A 26,192-nucleotide genomic window follows, 5' to 3' on the forward strand; every position below is an offset into this window, starting at 1 on the left:
ATATCTATATATATCTATATATTTATATATATAGATATATCTATATATCTATATATATTATATATTTTTTAAAACATTTTTTACTTTCTTCAATTAGTACAATTTTTTTAATTTATCAATTTACAAAATTTCTTTGTATATTATATTTTTTGTAAAACATTTTTCACTTCCTTCAATTAGATGTCCTTGATTATTGAATTCATCAATCTTAATGTTTACACTTTCCCTTTTAATTGCTCTAGAAAATGCCACATAAAGTTGACCATGAGCAAATACAGGATTTGGCAAATAAATCCCAACTTTTTCTAAACTTTGTCCTTGGGATTTATTGATTGTTATAGCAAATGACACTCGAATAGGAAACTGTCTTCGTTTAAACTTAAATGGCAGTTTCAAATCACTTGTAATTAAATCTATCCTTGGAATAATAACAATCTGTCCTCGTGCAGGACCAGTTAGAACATCCGCATAAATTAAATTATTTTTCAAATTAGTAACAATGAATCTTGTGCCATTACAAAATCTTTTCTTAGTATTTAAATTCCTTAATAAAATAATTGTAACACCGATTTTTATTTTAAGTCGATGAATTGGCATTCCAGAAGGTGTCAAAGAGTTTAAAAATTCAGTTGGAAAATTTAATTGTTCCTGTGGATCATCACTTACAATGGAGTCAATTGAGAGATACTCTTTTTCTTCTCCTTCCATTAGACGAAGGATTTCGTCATTAATTATGAAAGTATCCTCATTTTTAGGACAAAGAATCGCTCGATCTGGATTTTCTCTATTCCGCTCTATGGTGATTCTATCACCAAAAATCTCAGTAATAAGAGATTCTTTTGATATAAAATCCTAGGGGATTTCAATTGTATCGAGATGTAGTCCATCAGTATTTGATAATTTACCATCTCCTAGTTGCATTAGCCAATTTGCAAATTCTTTTTCTTCTCCAGTTCTCATATTTTGCTGTAGTTTAACCTGAGTTACATTCCTCCATATAGGGTTGTATTTTACAGTCGATTCAATTAAAGCTGCTTTTTGTGCATGTACTTTTTGGCACTACGGGAAGATTTTGTCTGAAATCTCCTGCAAATAAAATTATTTTTCCTCCAAATGGTCTTTTATTCTTCATCAGATCCTTGAAGAGTTTATCAACTGCTGTTAAGGCATGTCCAACAGTCATGCTCACTTCATCCCATATGATGAGTTTTGCAGAGATCAGTTCTCGTGCAGCTTGAGAGTTTCCTCTGATATTTGATTTAGCTCCATCATCAATTGGAATTGAAAGCTTAAACAGAGAGTGATAAGTTCTTCCTCCTTTAAGAAGTGTTGCAGCAATGCCAGTTGAAGCACATGGAATAACTATTTCGTTTCTTCCTCGAATAACACTCAAAAATGTGTTAAATAGATAAGTTTTTCCACTTCCTGCAAATCCGTCAATATAAAATAACCGCTGAGGTTCATTCTCATTGTCAATCACTCTAATGACTATCTCGTACACGTGTTTTTGTTCATCATTTAGTGTTGATAATAAATATTCACCACGTCTTTTTTCTTCATCCACATTATATTCTGTGACGTAAATATTCACTGGAATTGGATTTGGCAATTGAAAGTTTTCACAGCTACTTCCATTATTTCTCAGAATTTCTTGTATATGATTTAAAGCCATATTTTCAGAGTCGACAACATTGTTGTTTACAAAGTCTTCAATCATTTGATCTTTGTATTTATTCCAAAGTGTTGGTACATCTGTTGGATTTCCAAATATACAAATATAGGCAAATAGCTCTCGAATTTGTGCAGGCATTTTTGATTCTGTTGCTTCCTCTAATGTTTTTGACCATAGATCGTCAGCTTCTATTAAATTCTTCGCAATTGCTGCATCCTTAAATGTTTCAGAAATAACTCCGTTTACAGTTCTTAAATCTTCAAAATATTTAGCTCCAGTCACATGTAGGAGAAGGAGATGTAGATAAAATCTTTCATTATCTTTTATGCTCACTGTGTATAGCCTTGAAATTATTTTCTCACCTTTTGATGGGCAAAACTTAAAAAAAAACCATTGATGGGCAAAACTTAAAAAAAAAACCACATAGCAGCCTTTTTCTATAACTTTGCGAAATTTTGGTACTAATTTCGTGAAAATTGGTCCATAAATATACGCGAGCGTAGGTGGATGCGTGGGTGGAATGAAAATTAAAAGAAAACACACAGCAACCTTCTCTGAAAAATTTGCAAAATTTTGGTACCAATTTTGCGAAAATTGGCCCATAAATGCGCATTCGCGTAGGTGGATGCGTGGATGGGATGAAAATTAAAAAAAACCACATCGTCATAATCCCAGAAGAATTAGGAACATTTTGACACCTGTTTCGTGGAGATCGATCTACAAATGCGGAAGTAGTACGCAATTATACAGACAGTCAGACAGACAGACGGACCGCACTTATATATAGAATTTCTCGCAGGCGTGGACGAATGCGTGGGTGCATGCGTAGGTGGGCAAAACCTAAAAATACCACATAGCAGCCTTTTCCGAAAAATTTCCGAAATTTTGATACCAATTTCGCGAAAATCGGTCCATAAATGCGCATGCGCGTGAGTGGATGCGTGGGTGGGCGAAAATTTAAAAAAAAACCACACAGTAGCCATCCCCGAAAAATTTGCGACATTTGGTACCTATTTCACGAAAATCAGTCCACAAATGTGGCAGGAGTTCGCAGTCATACATACAGACGGACGCTACTTATATATATAGATATTATTTTATTTGTTGCATATTAAAATTATATATTTCAATTTAATCTTATTGAGTTGATTTTATTAAAAATATAAAGTATATTTTATATTTATATTTAAAACTTTGTTCTTCCAGCATCTCCGAAAAGCCATTCAATTTTGGCGCCCATAAGCAGCCATTTTGAGTGTCCACTTTTAAGGTGCCTTTTGATGCTGACGCTCGATGCTTATTTTCAGCATCAAAAGACATTACGTGACCAAAAATAAAAATACCAATTCGTCAATTTTGATCACGTGATCTGTTTTGACGCCAAAAATGAGCGTCGAGCGTTAGCATGAAAAGGCACCTTTATGCTGGTATATATAGGCATTTCCATCTGTTTAGCTCAAGCCATATGCTCCCTCCTGTTTCTTTTTACTCTTTGTTGGATACACTCGTAGCATTGACGTATAATACGACTTGTAGCCTTACTAATGAATGAAAAAAGTGGGGGGCTGGCAGTCCATATTTCTATAGTCAAAGCCCGTATCAGACTACGAATTGAAAATTGAAGATTGAAGATTAAAGATTAGAATTTGACTAATCAGAACAAAGAGAACTAAAATTGCTTTGTCTTAATTGGTCAAATTTAATCTTTAATCTCAATTTTTAAAGCCCGTATCAGACTACGCATTAAAAATTGTAAAGATTAAAGATTGAAATTTGACCAATCAAGACAAAGCAATTTTAATTCCTTTTATTCTGATTAGTCAATTCTAATCTTTAATTTTCAATCTTCAATTTTCAATTCGTAGTGTGATACGGGCTTTATTGGAATGAGCGCAGCTATTGTTCTTGGGTCACGTGACCTGTCTAGAAAGAGAGAGCAATATCAGGGTATAGTATATATTTTTTTTTCCAACATATACAATTTATGTAAAATTAAGTTCTATGGGCGCGTTCGGGGAGACACTATCAGCGTCATTTTATCTTTGTTCAACTTTTAATGAGTAACAAAAATAGAATGACATTATTAGCGCTAATAGTGTCTCCCCGAACGTGCCCTATGTATATGCATTGTACAAACGTGAATATAAATAATCTCAACCATAATAAATGATTTTGGTATTTTAAATATGGTATTATTCTTAAAATTATGAAACCAATTGTTTGAGCGACAAAAAGAATCACGTGATCAAAAATGACGAATTGATATTTTTATTTTTAGTCACGTGATCCTTTTTATCGTTCAAACTAGAGTCCCTTAAAATCCCTTAAATCCTATTTTAAGGGACTCTAGTTCAAACAATCGGTTCAGCGACTCGTGAAAATTTACCTTTACAGATTATAGATTACAGTCGGACCTTTTATCCTACGACCCTCTTATGCTACAAAACCTCTTATCCTACGACAAAAAATCTTCTCACGCTACGACCGCAAAAGGGGAATTATACCCCCACTCTCAAATTTTTGTCGTAGGATCAGAGGTTTAAGGGGAAGATTCCGGACCAAAAATGTCATAGGGTAAGAGGTCTGACTGTAGTTGCTATGTTCAGGTTAGTAGCTCCGTAAAGTTAGCCGAACCACTTTGATTTTTTTATAATTAAAATTAACTAATCGTTTGGAAATCGTTTGGAGATGATTGGAAGTCTAATTAAAACGTTTGGAGGTTTATTGTTTTTTTTTAATTAAATAATTAAAATTTTGATGTAAAGTTAGCTAAACATTTTTATTTTTTGTCCAATATTTTGTAAAATTATGAATAAAAAATTATAAATGTAGTGTAAGAGTTCGGACATAGGTTGAATTAAGATTTTACATTGAAACTTCCACACAGTACTGTCAGCTTTGGTAGTTTCTACGCTCTCAAGTTTTGTTATATTTTTTTATGGGGACAGGACTTCGCCCCGTCGCCCTATGCACTCCCATCTAAGTATGTACTTTGCAATGCATATACAATTCCACATGGGTTTGCAACTTGCATAACTACATTATTAAAAAGGATTTATTTAAAATTAAAAAAGATTTATTTAAAATTTTGTGTAAGTTACTAAAACGCATGCGCGCGTGACCGCAGCACACATCCATGTCACTATACGTCGCCCAAGTGACAGGTTTCATAGTTTCAAAAGTGATCATCTTAAAAAATTTATATCTCGCTTCGTGTGGCAGAGCGACGATTTTTTCTGCCAGATTCGTTCGTTTCGAACCAAAATCTATAACTAAAAAAATTTTCAATAAAATCGGTGAGGAGGACCGCTCATCTTCACATTTACCTGCTTTTCTTCCAAAGTGTGAATTAGTCTTAAAAGAATTTGGAATTTTACTGCATGATTTTTTTCATTTTTCGGATAAACTGTGGACCTCCAAACGTTGTAAAGAATTTACTCGTGACCACCTAACAATTCTGCATTGAATAAACTCTTGTTTAACTCGATTGGACGAAAAATAAAAATGTTTAGCTAACTTTACATCGAAATTTTAATTATTTAATTTTAAAAAAACGATGAACCTCCAAACGTTTTAATTAGACTTCTAATCATCTCCGAACGATTTCTAAACAATTAGTTAATTTTAATTATAAAAAAATCAAAGTGGTTTGGCTAATTTTACGGAGGTAAGTTGAGTTAACTTTACAATTACGGCATTCGAAAATTCATCATAAACAAAAACATTGAAATCCCAGTGTTGAATTTTACCGGTTTTGGCATAAGTTACGACCTGCATAAATCAGCCTTAGAGTATTCTCACTATTTATTTATTAACGTAATGAAAATTCAAACTGACAATGATCGTATGTAATTGTAATCACTCGTGTAAATGGTCTCAGTGAGACCATTTTCATTACGTTGATAATGAATTTTCATTACGTTGATAAATAAATAGTGAGAATACTTACGTGTCAATCAATATAAATTTGTTTTTAATTTTTTGTAATGCGATTTACTTAGTAGAACCGGCTACAATGAATTTATACTTGTGACTATGCTTATGTATTTTTATGTAGATTGGAAATTCAGATACCATACGCATGCGCTATGGTATCTGCCTTCTGCTTACGGCTTTTTCAATTTTATGTGCTTTCACCTTTATTACATATATATCCATATCTCTTTGCTCTTCGTAATAATAGTACTATATTATTTTATTCGAAAAGTTTTATGAAACATTCTATATACTTATTAATAATTTAAAAATTTCAAGACTACTATTAATAAAATAGATTTTAATTTCCACATTAATTTAAGTATGTATTTGAAATAAAAAAAAATATATCAATATTTAAATTTGCAAAAAAGAGAAGTGTCAACAGCAACATGATGTTCCCAAGCGGTCACCCATCCAAGTACTGACCATGCCCAATGTTGCTTAACTTCAGTGATCGAACGAGAACTGGTGGTTTACAACGTGGTATGACCATTAACGATAATAATGTTTCTGATTAATATAGATATATCAGAGCACCTACGAACAAATAGCTATTAGGTTTGTTTTTTGCATAAAATGTACTTTCTTTAACTTGTTATTCAAACACGCAAAATTAAGATAATATGTTAAGGTGGAAGCACATAAAATTGCAGAAACCGTAAGCAGAAGGCAGATATCATAGCGCATGCGTACGGTATCTGAATTTGCAATCTACATAAAAATACATAAGCATAGCCACAAGTATAAATTCATTGTAGCCGGTTCTACTAATTGTAAATGAATCGCATTACAAAAAATTAAGAACAAATTTATATTGATTGACACGTAAATATTCTCACTATTTATTTATCAACGTAATGAAAATGGTCTCACTGAGATTATTTACACGAGTGATTACAATTACATATGATCATTGTCAGTTTAAATTTTCGTTACGTTGATAAATAAATAGTGAGAATACTTACGTGTCGATCAATATAAATTCGTTCTTAATCTTTTGTAATGCGATTCACTCAGGCCGATTCTACAATAGCTGTCGTAAGTCGGATGTCATAAAAGTTGACCAATCATATTCGATTATTCTTCTCTAAAGTCAACTGTGATTGGTTAACTCTTCCGACATCCGATTTACAACAGCTATTGTAGAACCAGCCTTACGAACCGTCTACAATAGGTATTGTAAGTCGTACGCCACAAGAAATTAACCAATCACAGTTGGCCTTAGAGAAGAATATCGAATATCATTGGTTAATTTCTTACGCCTTAGGATCGACTTATAACACCTATTGTAGACGGCTCTTTAAGCGTAGTCTACAATGAGACTTTAAAACGTAAGACTTAAGAAATTAACCAATCATATTCATGATTCTTTTCCAAACTCAATTGTGATTGATTATTTTCTTAAGTCTTACGTCTTAAAGTCTCATTGTAGACTACACTTAAGGGCCGTCTACAATAGGTGTTGTAAGTCGATCGTAACCCGTAAGAAATTAATCAATAATATTCGATATTCTTCTCTCAGGTCAACTGTGATTGGTTAATTTCTTGTGGCCTACGACTTACAACACCTATTGTAGACGATTCTAGTAGAACCGGCTACAATGAATTTATACTTGTAGCAATGCTTATGTATTTTTATGTAGATTGGAAATTCAGATATCGTACGCCATGCGCTATGGTATCTGGCGTCTGCAATTTTATTTACTTCCTATAGAGATATTAGATATAGAGCACGGGAGGGGGCCGAGAACGCGATAGCGAAATAGAAAGAGAACGCTGCATATAGGCCCCTGCTGTCTTTGTCTATCGCGCATGCGCGTTATAAAAATGTTACTCTTGTTATTCTGTGAGCAAAGGAGAGGGGCACTTGTATCAGCTTGCACATGCGCGATAGACAAGGACAGCAGATTCTCCTTCTATTTCACTATCGCATCCACTCACGGGCTAGCATAGCACTCTCGTGCTCTATATATAATATCTCTATAGTGCTTTCTAGGGATCCTTTAGTAAGGGATAGGACAACGGGCCGCAAGCTGCGGATTGGTCGGCCGCCATTCGTGGGATACTTCCGCTTGTAAAAGTGGGGAGTGGGTAAACTTGGGTTAGGCGTGGGTAAACTCGTCATCATTAAGCTAACCTAACCAATAACCTGTGCAATTTTTAGTTATAGTAAACATTTGCAATTTTTAGATTTATTTAGTAAGAATCTGATATTGCAAAGCAAAAAATTGTAGTAATTCAAGCAAAGATGGATATAAAATGTGCCACTTCCCCAGATCTCCATTACGTAGGCAAAAATGGTTGGATAATGTTAATCGTACTGGATATAGATACTGATACAGAAACATAAATCTATTTTATCTACGGCATGCATTCAGATATTTAAATTTTATAGTTTGAGTGATTTTTTATATCTGCCTCAAACTGAAGACTGAATCTAAAGAAACAATATAAATTAATTTGAAAAACGCGCTCATATTAACCCGTCGATTTCCGGGATCCCACTAATGGCGACTTTTAGCGGCTTTGTCCTATCCCTTAGTAGAGAGTCCCTAGTGTTTCCACCTTAAGAGCGCCATCCCATCAATGATCAAAAATTAAAAATTAGATACAGTTTGTGTTTGTGATTTAAAGGAGATAAATATAAATTGCAAATAAAATTAAATATCTCAGTTATTGTTTTGTGAAAGGGTACCATAGCACTCGTTATAAAAGTCGTGAAAAGGATAAGACGATAAGCTTTTTTAGGTATGTAATATATAAAATTTAATGTACATAAATATATATACATTACTTTAAAGTTTAATATAGTTTTTATAATTAATTACTATAATAGTTATAGTCGTTTCAATCATATTACAAAAGTTAATAAAATTAATATAAACATTAATAATAATAATAATAAATGAGTTTATATAATTATTATTTATATTATGTAATGTGTACATATACAGCTTTGAATTATAGAATTTAAAAAAGAATAAAAAGAATTTGTAAAATAATAGCATAATATTAAATAATATAAAAGAATTTGGAAAAATGTAGCTGATGATGATTTGTATTTTGCACGCAAAATGCGAGTGACCAAATGAGAACACTATTCACTAGATTTTGTTATAGGCAGTGTTGCGCTTAGATAATTTAAAATAATTTAGATACAGTCGGACCTCTTATCCTATGACATTTTTGGTCCGGAATCTTCCCCTTAAACCACTGATCCTACGACAAAAATTTGAGAGTGGAGGTATAATTCGCGGTCGTAGCATGAGAGAATTTTTTGTCGTAAGATAAGAGGTTTCGTAGCATAAGAGAGTCGTAAGATAAGAGATTCGACTGTATAGATAAGATAAAATATATGCGTCTGTATCTGAGATAAGATAAAGATAATGTTATTTGAAATATATCTAGATAAAAGATAAATTAGTTCAGTATTTTATCTAGATACTTTTAAGATAATATTCAAAATTACAATTTATGTAAAAATAATACACTTCAGAAAACTATAAAAAATATAAGCATATATTTCAGTTTAATACATTAAAGGTTTAGAGTTAAATTACAAATTTTTATTTTTTAAAAACAATAGTTTTTCAAACATATTATCGGATAAACAATTTCTTCGAGGTACAAATATCTGTTGCTCGCAACTGAAAAGACGCTCCACTGGCGCGGATGATGGTATGTTGTGTTATATTTTATAGATATAGTCGGACCTCTTATCCTACGATCCTCTGATGCTACGAAACCTCTTAAGGCCGCCGCACACACTTTTACATAACGCATAATGCACATACATAAGGAAACTGATTGGTCTATAAACATGCATAAGGAATTCAACCAATCGAATTCCTTATGCATATGCATAATGCATTATACAAAAGTATGTGCTGCGGCCTTTATCCTACGACAAAAAATCATCTCGTGCTACGATCGTGAAAGGGGAATTATACCCTCACTCTCAAATTTTTGTCATAGGATCAGAGGTTTAAGAGGAAGATTCCGGACCGAAAATGTCGTAGGATAAGAGATCCGATTGTATATGATATATATAGTGTTATATATGTGTTATATTTTGTAGATATGATATGATCGAACGCAGAATGAAAAAAATGGCATTGATTACATTATCTATGTATATGCATCTATGTATATGCGTTATGTAAAAGTGTGTGCGGCGGTTCTAATTTGATCGACCAATGAAAAATAAAAATATCCGAGACTTTTGAACATCGAACTCTAGAGATCCTAGAGGGTCTCTAATCAAACTCAGAACGGGAGCGCCCTCTATACTATAGTCTATGGAGCTGCAGGTACTTTAGTAGCTTCCGATGCATCTGTTGGAATATCAAGTTACATATTCTATGGCGATGGAATAAGAACTCGAATGCGGACCGAGTAACAGAGCACGAATAGCCGAATAGACGATCTTGTGGGGCCCCATCGTGGCGGGTGTCGATTCATCGTTTTTGTCCGGTTTGCATTTGCTTGTCGGCATCCTCGACTCGAATATTTCTAATCATGTGGCCACCACGCGCAGTGCCGTTATGACAGATCCGCGTGTCGCCGTATATCGTACGCGCTTCGGCGAGTCGTTTGACAGTCCTCCTCTCGCGGTCTCGACCACTTTAAAAAGTAGGAGCAATGGCGCGCCGGGATGCCGACGAGTAGTCCAGCTGACAACCGGACAGACAAAATGATAACTCGTCGTGGTCGTGCACCGGCAGGTGATACGTGATTCCGTGATACGAGTGAGTTGCTTGAGACCAAGAGGGTGACGAAGGGAAAGACGAAGGGGCGAGACTGGGAGAGCTTTTAGGCTTTACGATATGAGTACTGACAGTCATGATCGGACGAAAACATCCTGCAAGACACCCGGGAAGTGTGACGAGGAGAATACGTTCGATGGTAAACGAATTAAGAAGGAGCGCGGTGACATTTCTGGGGAAAACGGTGCGGACTCCGTCTCCTGCTCCGCAACAACGGTTACCACTACCAGCATCACCACCACCACCACCACCACTACTAGCTCCACTGCTATCACCGTTGAGAAAGGACAGCTGCCGGCCGGCAGGTCTTTCACTACGAATGGCTTTCACAGAGATGGTGATCTGCTGCAAGATCTCATCGCGAGTAAATTCGCGACGTTGGCTAATTCTAGCGCTTCTTCCAAACAGGATAAGATTCGCATTATGATAGAGGATGGCATTAGGTTAAAAGTCAATTTTAATTTTAAATACTTTTTATGTGCATGCTTATTTCAATTATTAATCATTCTAAGTCACACAATTTTTTTTTTTTTTTTTTATCGTTTCCAGTTGAGTATGGGTCAAAATGTCTTGTCGCAGTATTAGCTGTGTTGTCAAAGTATATGCAAAAAGTCTACAAAAGTTTATATATATATTTTTATACGTCTGCAGAAAATAATCATGTGTAACACAAAAATAAATTTTAAACAATTTAAATTTAGTATATATATTCCGTTATATTAGATAAATCAACAATATGTACAATAATGACTTTACGAACAATAGTACACAAAGGTTCTTATATTAATAGTTTAATGTCTTTCTTAGAAAATTTCTTTGGTGAGACGTTTCGACAATAACTGTTGTCTCTTTAGCCACCTTACATTATTATAAATATATAATGAAACAAAAACTGAAAACTAGTGTGTACTCCATTTTAACTATTAAAACTTGATTTTGATTTTTTTTAAAACAAAAACTGATTATTATTTGTGAGATGTTAATATTGAACTGCATAAATTTTAAACATTTTTTTATTTACACTTATACATCCTTATCAGTGTTAAAATATTGATAGCGCTCAAATGACCCATATGTGATTTTTAAGAGTTAATGTTACACACTTAGTAGCACAAATATTCTTTGCATGATATTACGTGTGATTTACAAGATGCTTTCTTTTTTCTTTTTTTTTTTTTTAATAGCTACCAGTATCAATATGAAGCATAATTTATGTATTTAGTTACTAGCACATTAGCGTGTAAGAAGAACGGTTCTATTTTAGTATGTATTTCTGGATAACTTCTGAGGAGATGTTAAAATCCTTATCTCTTATGCACAATAAAACATCTTTCTTATTACATCTTGCACTAGTGCCTTAGTAGCTAAAAAAAGTATAAATCATTTATAATATACATAATTAAAAAAGTTTTAATGAGTATTAATGAATATTTAATTCAATCAAAAAAATTCTTTATAATTGCTGAACTGTTTATTTATTATGTGTAATAAACATTTCTATGTTTTGTGTATTTGTGTGTTACACATACACATTACAATACAAGCTGATTAGAAACTACTAAAAATATGTTCATGTAAACTATATTTTTGGATACATTAAGGATATATTTGATTGAATTATGTTTATTTTATTTTCTTTTCAAATCTCTATCAAACGTCTTCATGTAAAATAGCACAGATTTTAGACATCTAGGATATTCGTTCTGTTTTCCTCGTTCATTCTGTATTAATATAAGTATATAAACAGTTAGATGTGCATAACAGTCAGATATTTAAAAAAAAAAAAAATAACTTTATTTCACATGAAACATAACAATCAAAAAGAGATCGAGAGAGAGAGAGAGAGAGAGAGAGAGAGAGAGAGAGAGAGAGAGAAAATAATAATTCTTATATTACTTGTTGAACAATTTTTTACATTTTATGTAATATTCACATAAAATCATATTATATTATATTCATCATTAAATGCTTAGAAAGAATTTTACAATTACCATACAATATTTTAAGGCATAATAATTTACTGAGGTGTTTTAATATTTTAATTAAATTTTTTAATATCTTATCAAGAAAAAATAAAATTGAATGAGAGTGCAAGTTTTTGGATTATTTGGGTTATAGCTTAAAGTTATTGAAATTATAAAATTCGCGCGTTTAAGCTTAATAATAACTGACTCATTATTAATTTTCATTAATTATCTTATATTGATTTTTACACATTTGGTTGTATTTTATTATTTCTTACATGTATGTATTACACACATACACGCACACACTATGGCAATCAGCTGATATTGACAGATTGATTACTAATACTAAATTTTAACCGTTATAAATTATTTAATCTTTCTTAAATAGTTAATTAATTTAATAATTGAAATAGTTGATTAATTATTTTGTTAAAATAGGATTATATTAAATCTAATTTTAATATTTATTATTAGTATTTAATTTATTAAATAGCTCTCTGTTATAATATATATATATGTATATATATATATATATATATATATATATATATATATATATGTATATATATATATATATATTATAATAATAAAGAGCTATTTAAGAAATTATATGTATATATATATATTGTATATACAGGGTATCTAGTAATTGGTGAAAAACCTATTAGATTCTTGAGATCATTTGGAGTCGATTTTTCCTCGACAAAAATATCGAGAGACGTCATCATTTTTTTGCAAGTTTCCAATCTTTATTATTATTTTATATATATATATATCTGTGTAATTAAGTAAAATAAATTAAAATTCTATTAGAATAAATTCTATCTGAAATTAACTGAAGAATGTAGTAATTTGATAATTTTTTAACTTCAAAAAGTTTAATTTGCGAAAAGCATCTTTTTTTTAATCGCTTGTAACTCAGAAATTATTGATGCCTCGACATTTTCGCTGAGGAAAAATCGTCTCCAAATGATCTCAAGAATCTGCCATTAACAGGTTTTTCATCACGTATCGGACACTTCGTATATATATTTTGTTATATCCAGTCATCAAAAATGATGAATCAAAATCAGCTGTGCGATAAAATTTAATATTACACAATTTCTGAAACTCAATAATAGATTTGCTTGGAGATCTATCTTATGAATCTGAATTCGCGAATTTTGTACATCATTAATTAAAGTCAGCTTTGATTAAGAACGTAGTGTCTTGTGCCAAATTACATGCAACAATAGTGAGGCAGATTATATACATATTTATATGCAAACTACCTAGAATGAGGACCTTAGATCTCAATAATGATTGAAATTCTGAATAAAACCGATAAAATTCTTAATAGGCTTATCGATAGCTTGGTTCTGTTTAATAAAAGTGTTTGTATTTTTGCTCTATACAGCCTATAAATAAATATATACTACAAAGATGAAAATCTCAATATGAAAATTTTCACCATATTTTAAGAATTCGTCTCGTTTGGGCCATAATGTCTTTTTATAATTTCTAACATAAGATCTATTTTCGCTGAAAATGTAGGACAAATGTAGATGAGTAATTATTAATGCAGCATAAAAAGAAACCTAGGAGTCTTAAAATTCTTTAAAATTAAACATTTACATTTTGAGATATATTCGTGCACGCGAGTATTTTTTAATATAAGAATAATATAGAATTATCTTCTGTGAAGATTAAAAATATTTTAAAATCAATAATAATATTGATTTAGTATTAATGACTTGGAATTCCTTCTGTTTTAATGTATGTGTGACTTCAATGTAATAATTCAAAATTGATTAATATTTACTTGAAACATTCTATTGAATATGTCGAAAGAAAGATTAATGCATATTTATTAATATCATGGGTTTTGCTACATTTCTGATTTCATTGTATCATATCTTCAAGAGTAGCTGGGATTTTTTGATTAATTTTATCTTTGATGTATTTCTATAAGATTTTTTGCATAATGCACACATAAAAAGAAGTAAATCCGGTATATAACTGTCTTTATGTGTATCTTGAATAATGTCAACGTCGGTGATATCACAACTTTCATGATTTAGAACTTAAAAAGTTTTTAATGGAAAGGAATTTGATCATTTACTATTTGCATGTTAAACAAATTTAATGCAAAAGTCGAATGGCAATCTAAAACAAATAAACGTTTTGAATAACATAATAAATATATAATAGACTCCACGTTTTTTGCATTAAATTTTTTTTTTTTGCTTTTAATCTAGCATTATTTTTATTGATATACATTCCGCTTTTAGAAATTTTAAATTTTTTAAAAATATAGTACTTAACAAAAATCGAAACACACCCCTCGACAATTATGTTACACTCAGGAAGGAATAAATTTAATCGATATATATTATATTTATATTTTCAAAACATTAAAATAATTTTATTTTAATTAAAATAATTTTGTAAACTTATTATTTTCGAATTTTTAATTTAGACGAAAACACAAAGTGTGCTCAGACTTTTGTTAAGTGCTGTATATATTTTGTAGGTTTTTTTTACACAAATTTATAAAATATATATATTCAAATAAAATACATAATCATATTTGCGTTTATTATTAAATATAAGAATTTTAATTGAAACATGCTACAATAAAAGAGTTAAGGTAATTAACTAAAGAAACCAATTTTTTATAGTATAATATATGTAATATGCTATTTATAGCATGACATTCATGTAACATGCATATTTATATTATTTACATTATATAGTTTTTTGATATCATTATTTTTGTGAGAAAAAAATTAAATTTAAACAAAAAATACATTTAAGCAATACTTTCTTGTACAATAACTTTTTAAATAAGCACATGGCGCATATTTTATACGAGGCCATGTTTCCGAGAAAATTAGCTTTAAAAATTGGAATATTAATATTACGGTTTTTTTTAGGTTTGAATACTTTTAAATGATTTTATTTCATGCATTATCAAATTTATCTCGCGATTATTTAGATATATATAGAAAAATACATTGGGAATGAAATGATAATGGAGATGACGATATTTTATAAGGAGATTGATTAGTTATATCATCAAAATGGTAAAAATCATATGCAATTTTTGTAAAACGTTATTGGCCAATAATAATGTATCGATTGTTTGAATTTCAAGTGATTTGACCTTAATTTTTGAGAAATTTAGTTTTATAGTTAGGATCTTATACAATTATACATGACTGTTTATGAGTACTATAGAAACGTCATTATCAAAATAAGATAAAAAGATGCAACAGTAAGATTATAGATAAAAACTATTCAAGTTTTAAAATGATTATTTACGAATATCTACAAAAAAAATGAAAATTTTTTATCATCTTATTTAAAAAAATATTGTATTTTGTTATATAAATGTTTTATATATTTATATACATTACAATTAAATATACAAAAAAAACTAATATTTTTATTGAAATTTTTTGAAGTGTAACTTAATCTGAGCAAGGGTATTCCTCTCATATCGCTCCTACAAACTGACCAATCTTTAAGTACAAATTTTTACTTTAATATAATTTTTTATAATATTACGAGATTTTGTTTCCGAAAAAAATTAATTTTGAATTAATTTGTAAAATTAATAAATAAAGACTATATCTTTTTTTAACATTTTTAAAGAACTTTAATAACCTCTAATAAACTTGTATATCGTTAAATCCGGCAATGACTATTACGATAAAAATGTAAAAGTACAATATTTTAATTAATAAAACAATTTAAAATTATTTAAGTCACGTTGAACAAATTGTGTGTGTCCAGAAAAATTTTATTTTCTCAAGAGAAATGACGTTATATCTTTATTAAGTTACATATTTTAATAGCTTAATATTTTAATAGTATTGTGACAATGTATAATATACAATTTACTTTTATTCATCATTATTAAAAATTATTCCTAAAACGCGAGCATAACTACTTTATTTTTTAATTTCAAAATCAACTTTTTTTTCAAATAAAAAATTTTATACAAAAATTTTATTTTACACATTTTATTGTGTTATTTATGTCTCTCTCTAGATTTATTTTTGCACAAAGAATTTTGTTTGGACTCATAGTAGTATGCTATGTTTTCAATTTTATCACATATATGGTGATGTATTTAAATAGCTTTTATACTAAATATTTTAGTATTTTGCAGTATATTTATTTATTATTTTTAAAAGATTAAATCTTTTGTTTTGAGTAAGAAAAATTCCAGTTAATATATATATATTAATTTTTTAAAATATAGCGAAGAATCGAGAGCACGTGTGGATGAGATCTTCTCGCAAGTGGAACGACTTAAATTAGAGGAGAAGTTATTGTTGTACCTGAAACTTCCGTTATTGCTGACAAATCCAGGTGGGACCATTGATCCACTGAGGCAGCCACTGAATCCATTAGGAAATCGTTATGAAATTCATCAAACTATCATGTGGATTAAAACACATTTGGAAGAAGATCCAGATGTCTCTTTACCGAAGCAAGAAGTCTATGATGAATACAAGTAAGTTATGTGTGTATAAGCATGTAAGCAAAAATTAATGTGAAGTTGTCACGTGACTTATAATTGAGGATGTACATTTCTTTATAACGTTTTATTTTAAATATTTTTAATTACAATTTTAATTCTAATTTAAAAACCTAAAATTAAAGAATGAAATAAAAGGTTCTGTTATTTACATAAACGAAACTTTCACAAATATTATTTCTAATACAATGTATTTATTGTTTAATAATTAAAAAATATCATTTCTTAAAAGTATATAAAACTTGATTTCTTTTTTCAGCCTTTACTGTATAAGAAATTCTATGAAGCCATTATCGACAGCTGATTTTGGAAAAGTCATGAAACAAGTATATCCACGAGTACGTCCTCGTCGGCTCGGCACACGAGGAAACTCTCGTTACTGCTACGCTGGTATGCGTAAACGAATTAAATTGGATCCTCCGATACTGCCAAAGATATCTGGCCCTCAAACTGTAAGCACAACCGAGCATCTATATAGATAGATATATACAGGGGAAAAAATAAGGAAACCTTGAAAAATCTCGCAAATATGTTTTACAGAAAAATGTTTCAGACAAAAGTTGTATGGGTTCGAACATAAGATGGTGTCATTGATTTGACCTTGAAGGTAACGTAAAGGTCACTTTCAATTTCTTAAATGGAGCACCCTATTTTTAATTGCATATTCTTGTAGCTTATCTCAAGAGCTTTTCAAAACACTATAATAGAACTTCTTTTGGTTAAGAATTTCCTGAGATATTTTAAAGTTTGTCATGACACTTTTTAATACAAAATATGAAACAAACAAAAAAAAAATGAATAGATTTGGCCTTGGATGGCCGGATCCTTCCTCGATTTTGTCTCTTACATTCTTTTTCTGTAAAACTTATATTTTTTGAAATTTTTTACTGTTTCCATACTTTTTCTTCACTCTCTACATACAGATATATGTATAATAAGAAATTTTTAAGTAATTCTTTAAGAAGAGAGAACAAAAACATCTATGCATGTGAGCATATGGGCGCTGAAATCTTTATCAATAAAGAGTACGGCCAAATTGCCATAAGGAATGTTTATTTTCTTTGGAACGATAAAGGGCTACACTCTTAAACGTATATATTCGTAATTTACTCGTAATCTTTCATTTTATTATAAAATTAAGTTGGAAATTGCCTAAAGAAAAATTGGGGAGAATTAAGTACTCTCTTTCCCGTTTTAGTTCTAAAAAGTTATTTAAAGAAAGCGTGGTCAAGTTAGCATAGAGATCATGTTCTCCATTCCTTTAGCAACCAAGGTAATAATTAATTTTGTGACAAAATTATTCCTATTACAAATAGATTACAAACATTGTCCTGATTTTGTAATTCTAAATCAGATTTTGTTTTATATAACATTTACAATCATTAAGATAATTAATAATTAAAATAAGTAATTAATAATTAAATAAGTCTCATTTAATCAGTATTGTTTTTTAATAAAAACCGCGGGCATACATTGTGAATCGTGCGCCGCCATATTTAATAATTTCTCTTTCGTTAAACATCGCAGATAAAAATGGCTTAAGACTTTTCAACTCATTTTTCGTAATTTGTGGACGTCAATTTTAATACACTTCATATACATTGCAAATATAAATTCGTGTTTTTTTTCTTTCTTTTCTTTTTATATGTCCACTAACATTTGACAGTACGAAATGGAAAAATTTTTAAAAAGAGAAATAAAATTATTTTTAAAGAGAAATAAGACTATTTTCGATTTGTGAATTAATAAATAATTGTAGATCTTACTCCACTATAAAATTTTATTTTACTGGAAATGTAGATTACACATGTATCTACTATTGCAGGATAAAAAAATATTTTTTATTATCCTGCTATTTTATCAATTGTATTATCGAATACGAGTGATGATATACGACAAAATTAATGCCTTCGATATCTTTGGTTAAAAAAATTGTACAATTTCTCAATCATCTGAGTTTTTATTCATAATTCAATATAGATATAGTAGCGAATAAAACTTTTGTGTTATATAAATGTTATAAAAAAACTTTTTTGTTTTAAACCAGATCACATATATAATTCTTTAAATTTTTGCATTAATAATGCTAAAAACGAATTTGATTTGTAAATTAGCGTATCATTTTAAAATTGCATAAAATTTTAAAAAGCAATTTTGATTATATTGATTATTAAAAGAAAAAACCTTTTTTATTTACATTTATAGTAATTAAAAATCTTAAAAAAATTTACTGTTTTTTTAAATAAAATTTATTCTATAGATATTAAAATTTACTCAATGGAAAAAGCTTTCGCATGAATGCACGTGTTGTAACAACGTTATTATATGAAAATTTATAATTATTATCAAAAATAATTATATATTTTATATCGATATAGGAATATCGATATTGAAATTATATATGTCAGTTTATTGTTATATTTTAATATAAACAAAATGTTTAAATTTATAAATGTAAATTTTATGTGTGTGTATATTTTAAATGTAACTTGACCTCGCAGTCGCATAAAAAAAATTACGAAATTGTCGCATAAAAAAAATTACGAAATTGTAATGACTCGTTACTTTTTGAATAATGATAACAGTAAAAAAACGAAAAAATATAAATTTGCAACGAGCAATTATATATTTTTTCTTTAAGGCAACTATATATTTTTTTTACACCAATTGATCCTCTCGTTATTCTGTGCATAAAATTATTAAGATAAAATAATCGAAAATTAATATTTTATGAGATATTTTATGTTTTATGCAAACTTATGTCAAATTAAAATATGTAATATCTCGTAAATTATTTAATTTTAGGCCATAATATCCTGATAAATTTTTACATAGAATATTGTGAGAAATTAATTTATATTAAAAAAACTAAGGTCTTTTTATTTAAAAAACAAGGTTGATTTCTATATGACTTTGATATGTACACTTAAGTAAGTCAAATCAATGGCACTATTTTATGTTTTCATTAAGATCAAACAATTTTTGTACAAAACATTTTTTTAAACGCAATATTATTTATATATTTGAGCATATTTGTTATGGGACACCTTGTATATGTACATACAGGGTGTTTTATTTTAATCTCATCAGGTAAATATTTTGAAAAATATAGAAGATATGGAAAAACAGATAAAGTTTTGCTCGAAGGGAGGTGTAAGCTGGTGCCATTGATTTGACCTTAGTCGTTTGAAAGTCATTTGAAAGGTCACCTTCAATTTTTTAAGTAAAACCTCTTATTTTTTATCGCATATTCTTATAGCTCTTCTCGAGATCTTTTTAAAATACGATAATTTTATTCACTTTAAATCATCTGTTTCGAAATCATCGAGTTTTTTTTATGGTAAGATATCGGTGTGACTATAAGCCAGTCAAACACGTTAACTGTTCATTATCTAGATTTTTGAGCCTATTACATTTTTTTTTGTTCTATAGATCATAAGCTACAGCATATGAAACTATATAGCCAAGATTAAATTTTATACTACAAAATCTTTTATACTACTTTGTCAGAACTATAAGAATATACAATAAAAAAATAGCAGGTTTCATTTAAAAAATTGAAGATGACCTTCAAATGATTTTTTAAGGTCAAATTAATGGCACCATCTTATGTCCCTCTTCGAGTCAAACAATTTTTATCTGAAATGTTTTTCCGTATCTTCCATATTTTTCGAAATATTTTAATTATATTTACCTGATAAGATTAAAATGAAACATCCTACATACATAATAAAAAAAAAAAATATATATATATATATATATGTGTGTATATAGGATTTAATAATTATTTAATTATTATTAAATTTAGGGAGACCATTCAGAAGAAAACATCACTGAGGAAATGTTAGGCGCTGCATCTACATTGATAAGAGAATGGGCGGAGAATGTATTAGGCTTGAAATTTCCAAATTTGAGTGCCTTAGCGCGGCATCTTGTTGATAATTTTCGTGTTGATACTCGGTCTCTGGCTGCTGTATGCATTTTATCCACTTCAGGCGAGCGTAATGCTTTATCTAATAAACGTGAGTGCATTGAATTTGTCAAATATTATATATTTTAATAAAATATAGTTTCTTATGAATTACTTTGTATTTGAATTATACAACACTTAAAAAATTCTCAAATTAATTGCCAAGTTAATTAACTTATTTAGAGGCAATTTCGGATCTACCAATAATGCCTATGAGTGTCAAGCCTGCTAAACTCCGAGAAGCTCAATTACAATTGCAACGCAAACTTCAACAACGGGAGCATATAAAAGATCAGAAACGTCGTCATCTCGACACTATTATACAGGTATATGTTATACTACCTCCAGAGAATTTATATAAAAAAGGAGATGTATAAAGCTTAATCTTTTTTCTTTCTATTTATTTTTCACTTTTTAGATATATAAAGAAATTAGAAAAACATAATGCAAATTTTTATTTTCCTATTTTCAAGATATTTAACTTCAAAATTTTTTTTATGTATTAGTAATGATTAAAAGAGCTAGGGTATGAAATATTTTGAACTCAACTACAATTAATTGAGCAATTCTGTTTTTCCAGAGTAAAGAAAAAGTCATTGAAGGTAAGGGAAATATTAGCAAAGGATATAAAAAAGTCAAGTCTAACCAATCACCTCAAGGTACAAACACAGTAGCGACAACAGTAATTGCACAGAATTCGCTGGCAAAATTGAATTTGTCTACTGCAGTTTACAACCGGCAAAAAAGGGTATCAAAAAGCTGCAATCAACAGCAGCAGCAGCAACAACAGTCTTGCAATGTTTCCGAAGAATCTAACTGTGATAATCTAGTACTATCGCGCGAAGATAGACAGAGTAATAGCAACCCTAGAATAATGATGAGTGTGCAACGCGATATCAAAAGTAAAAATTCCAGGAAACGTGCCAATAATCCAATTGTAATAACACAACAGGAGTCGAGCCCCGAGAAACAGACGAAACTTGTAGAAGAGAATTCAAAGCATTCCAACGTCTTGTTACCCAAGCTAGCATCTATCCAACGTGCAGGTAAAATATCAGTGATACTAGCTAGCAATTCAAAACCTACTATCAAGTGCAAAACGAACGAAGCTGCGGAGAGTCAGCTCGCTAAAGACTGTGATATTGATTCGTCGAGTTGTTCCGCCACCGGTACAGTGGAAACATCCCCATCAGGACTTCTCACGAAGGATCAGATTTGCCTCTTGCAGGATACGGCGGTCTTAAAAAATGAAGAAAAGGTTCAAAACATTGATACGGACGCCTTGAACGATTACTTGAACGGCGGAAATAATTCTCAAGAGCAGGAGGAAGAGTTGCTGCAGTACTTTCAACAGAGCAGCTCGTCTAGCTCGGATGTGGAAACTAGCGTCATTAGTTCTGATGCCGAACAGATTTCTCGCTCGGACAAGGTATCGCAATTGCGATTGATACTGCAACAAAATTTAAATACATCTACTATTCCCATTGATCTAGCGTCCGCGGCTGTCGTTCGGCAAGGCATCGCCACGGAAAAACGAGACTCTTCGCAGAAACAGAACAATCTCATCCTTTCAACTCTTTTAAATCATAATCCAAGCAATACTCGTCGTCGCGTTAGTTTCGAAACGAACGTCGTCGAGCATACCCAAGAGGCGACGACGCTAAGTGTGGCCAATACCGTACCACAAAGCCCGAATACGCGACGCAGGATATTTAACTTCACCCCGATTTCGCCTGGACCGCATTCCCCGATAAATGGTCGGGCGTCCAAGTCAAATTCAGCGAATGCCAGTCCATTCGTATCACCGCGTAATACCCCAGTTCCAAGATCACGCAGTAATTTGCAAGCTGGCAGTTCTAGAACGCGCGGCCAAAAGACGCTCTCTCGCTCCATCTCATGCAGCGTTCCATATACCATCAAGACGACGGACACCTTTATCGTACCGACATCGAGTGGAACGGAACACACGCGACACGTGCTGACAATTGCAACGACCAATTCGTCGGAGGTGAGACAGAAAGCAAATACAAATAAGCTTGATTATTACAGTCAGAGCTTTGTATTTGATGTATTTTTTAATCTATTTTATTTTTGTATTTCTTTGATATTTTAATTATTATTTGTTTTATTATTATTATCTCTAACAACTTAATAATGCTTAAGCATTACTTCATATTTATCTTTAGTCATGCATGTGTAAAATGAGAATATTATATAGAATGTTATATATTTTTTCATTATATGCATGTGTACTGAAGAATTATGACATATATATGGGAAAAATTTATGGAAAGATTTTTTGAACGAATTAAACATATAAACATTTGATTGTAGATTTCTAAATCTTTTTGACAATTGTATTGAAGATATTGGCCAATCTCTCTGTGTGATAATGATTTTTAAGATACAAGCTTAAAGACTAGTATGATATTTATTGAAAAAGATAAAATGTTAAATTCACGCATATGTCGAAAAAAATTGTATTATTTAAAAAACTTAATTTCTCTATGAAAAGTAATGATATAAAAAATTATGCAAATTAAAAAAAAAAAATAAAGCACATTATAAAATTTAATTCTTTCATTATTCAATATGATTATGAATTATAAAATTTGATTGAATTATAAAATTTTTCTTTTCATTGTATATTATAATCATATATTTTATTTGCATATATGTATGGAATTGCGTGCATATATGTGTGTATGTACAATGTACAATGTACACAGGATGTTTCATTTTAATATAAACAGCTATATTTTTTAAATTTGATATTACACAAGAAATATATCAGACAAAATTTATATAATTTTGAAGTAAAGAAAGTTTATATCTTAAACTTTAATTAAAATCATTTTTTAATGTCGTGTGAAAGTCAGCTTAATTTTTTTAAATGGAAGAGGGAACTGATTTTTTATACATATCGATTTCTTGCAATATTGAGTGTAAAGTTATACATATATATATAGAGGGTCAAAATTGAATAGTTTAGGAGATTGGTATTTTGTACTTTTATTTGACATAATTTTGTATGTTAAAATTTACAATGAGCAGTTACATATTTTTTCTTAAAAATAATTATGTATTTTTTTACACTAACGGATTCATCTTATTTTACATAAAACATAAGAATATTGAGATAAGATCACCGAAAATCGAATATTTTACGAGATATATTACGATGAATATTTTATGACGATTTCATAGTTTATATCAGGGATGGGAAATTTACTTTTAAAAAGTAACTAATTACCGTTATTCGTTACTTATTATCAAAAGTAACTAGTTACTTAAAAAGTAACTATTCGTTATTTTTTAAATGTTAAGCCGAGATCAGAAATTAAATAAAAAATATACTTTTGTAATCTATTTTATTTAAAAAATTAATAATTAAAATATTAATAAAATATCAAGAAATTAAAAAAAATTTTTTATTTTAAATTTGTAAAATCATAAATAATAAGGAAAATTATTATTATTAATTTTTTAAATAAAATAGATTACAAAAGTATATTTTTTATTTAATTTCTGATCTCGGCTTAACATTTAAAAAATAACGAATAGTTACTTTTTAAGTAACTAGTTACTTTTGATAATAAGTAACGAATAACGGTAATTAGTTACTTTTTAAAAGTAAATTTCCCATCCCTGATATAAACTATGAAATCGTCATAAACATTTTAAAACACTCAAAGCATAAATAAAAGCAATTTTGGTTTGCATTAAATTTATAAATAAAGTCAAATACACGATATTTTGTACTCCTATAATTATGATTCGTATTTAGAACGCGCTTACAAAGATGTTAACATGTTCTAAATACTAAATATGGACCTATGAATATCTGTTGATAATTGAAGATTAAATATACGAAAATAGAAAATATAATATGCCATAAAAATAGGTTCCAAATATAAAAAGTAACGATAAAAGTAACTGTTAAATTCGGTATTGCTAAAAAAAATGTAACGTTACCGCTATAATTACAGAAAAAAAATTAGTAACGCCGTTATTACTTTGTTACTAAAAAGAAGTAACTGTAACGGCAACGGCGTTACAAGTAACGCGTTACTTCTCAACCCTGAATATGTAAAATAATAAGAATAATGAACATAAAATATTTTCCGATGCAGGTTGTTCTAAAGGGATCGCAGTGCGCTGCATTTTTAGATTTAACACCGCAGAAACAATTATTGATCAATTATCCGAGCCAAGAGAATCTACAGGAGATCAAGAACGTATATCAAAAAGGTCAGCCACCCCCGCCCGATCAGGAGATCACAGAACTTCTTCATGCTGGCAGACATTTGAGCAATGAACAATTATTCTACAGATCACAATCGGTACCGTTGCATAGGATGGTGAATCCTATGCAGTCCGTAATATCTCCAATCTCGACGCAACATAGCCTATCGACTGTGCAAAGTCAAAGTTTCAATCCGTCAACGAGCAGTTCCGTCGCGCCTACTCCAGTACCGAGCGAATATAATGACTTCGGTCCATCCATCGGGCAAGAAAGCACGTACTTATTGGATGACGCAAACTTTATGTCAGATGAGCAGCAATTTTTAATGACAGACAAAGAAATCACATCTGAAAACATTAATAATATTCTTACGATTTTGGATGAGGAAGGCCAGCCGAATTTACAAATGTTGCCTGAACAAACTACGGAAGAGACATTGAACAACGCGATCAATCTTGCTTTACCGAATACCAATCTAAATCTGTCGGAGGAAGATATGCTAGATCCGTCGAGTATCCTCAGCGACGCTGGCAGCGCATTACAGAAGATAATTCAATCACGTTCGTATCCTAACACACCATTGCCGGCGCCAGTATCAGTATATACGCCATCGTACATCGAAGACAGCAATGGTTCTAGATCGTACCCATCAACGCCTCTGCATACAGTACAATCCCAAGAGATGTATCAGGATCCAGGCGAGCCGATGCTTTCCAGTCCTATTCTTAATTCTCTCAGTTTACAGAGCGACACAATAAACGTTGCTGTTGCTACTGTCACCGGCGCCACTGCCGGCACTGATATCGACACTGCCGCAACCGCTTCTTCCAATAATCTGTGCAGGAATGTTGCTGATTTCTTGGAGGCCAGTTTCCTTGGCGAAACGGATACAGAGACGGATGATCTTGACCCTCTCGGTAATTTCGATGGCCTGCAAGATATGGATTCGTTGACACCACTGTTCAACGAAGTCACGGAGCCTAATCGCTAAAACTGTTTCTGTTTTATCTATCATAATTTTGCATTTGCACAGGGAGAAGTGTAATAAACTATAGACTGTTTGGA

General features: G+C 30.4%; 2 protein-coding genes and 1 pseudogene across 2 annotated transcripts; 1 reads left to right on the forward strand and 2 right to left on the reverse strand.

Moving 5' to 3' along the window:
- Window positions 1-187: 187 nt before the first annotated feature.
- On the reverse strand, window positions 188-10,145 carry LOC140674217 (ATP-dependent DNA helicase pif1-like). Its single transcript, XM_072907610.1, has 3 exons — window positions 10,005-10,145; window positions 1,543-1,888; window positions 188-1,425 (listed from the first exon to the last, which is right to left on the reverse strand). The coding sequence occupies exons 1-3, from the start codon at window positions 10,143-10,145 to the stop codon at window positions 1,022-1,024; spliced, it is 891 nt and encodes a 296-aa protein (XP_072763711.1). The 3' UTR covers window positions 188-1,021.
- Window positions 6,027-6,147, reverse strand: LOC140674333 (5S ribosomal RNA; annotated as a pseudogene).
- On the forward strand, window positions 9,834-26,192 carry LOC140673848 (uncharacterized). Its single transcript, XM_072907067.1, has 7 exons — window positions 9,834-10,859; window positions 16,633-16,887; window positions 17,171-17,363; window positions 20,720-20,933; window positions 21,065-21,207; window positions 21,462-22,889; window positions 25,015-26,192. Exons 1-7 carry the CDS (start codon window positions 10,477-10,479, stop codon window positions 26,116-26,118), a joined length of 3,720 nt encoding a protein of 1,239 aa, XP_072763168.1. The 5' UTR covers window positions 9,834-10,476; the 3' UTR covers window positions 26,119-26,192.

This window comes from Anoplolepis gracilipes, chromosome 15 (genome assembly GCF_047496725.1).
Source record: "Anoplolepis gracilipes chromosome 15, ASM4749672v1, whole genome shotgun sequence".
NCBI lineage: Eukaryota > Metazoa > Arthropoda > Insecta > Hymenoptera > Formicidae > Anoplolepis > Anoplolepis gracilipes.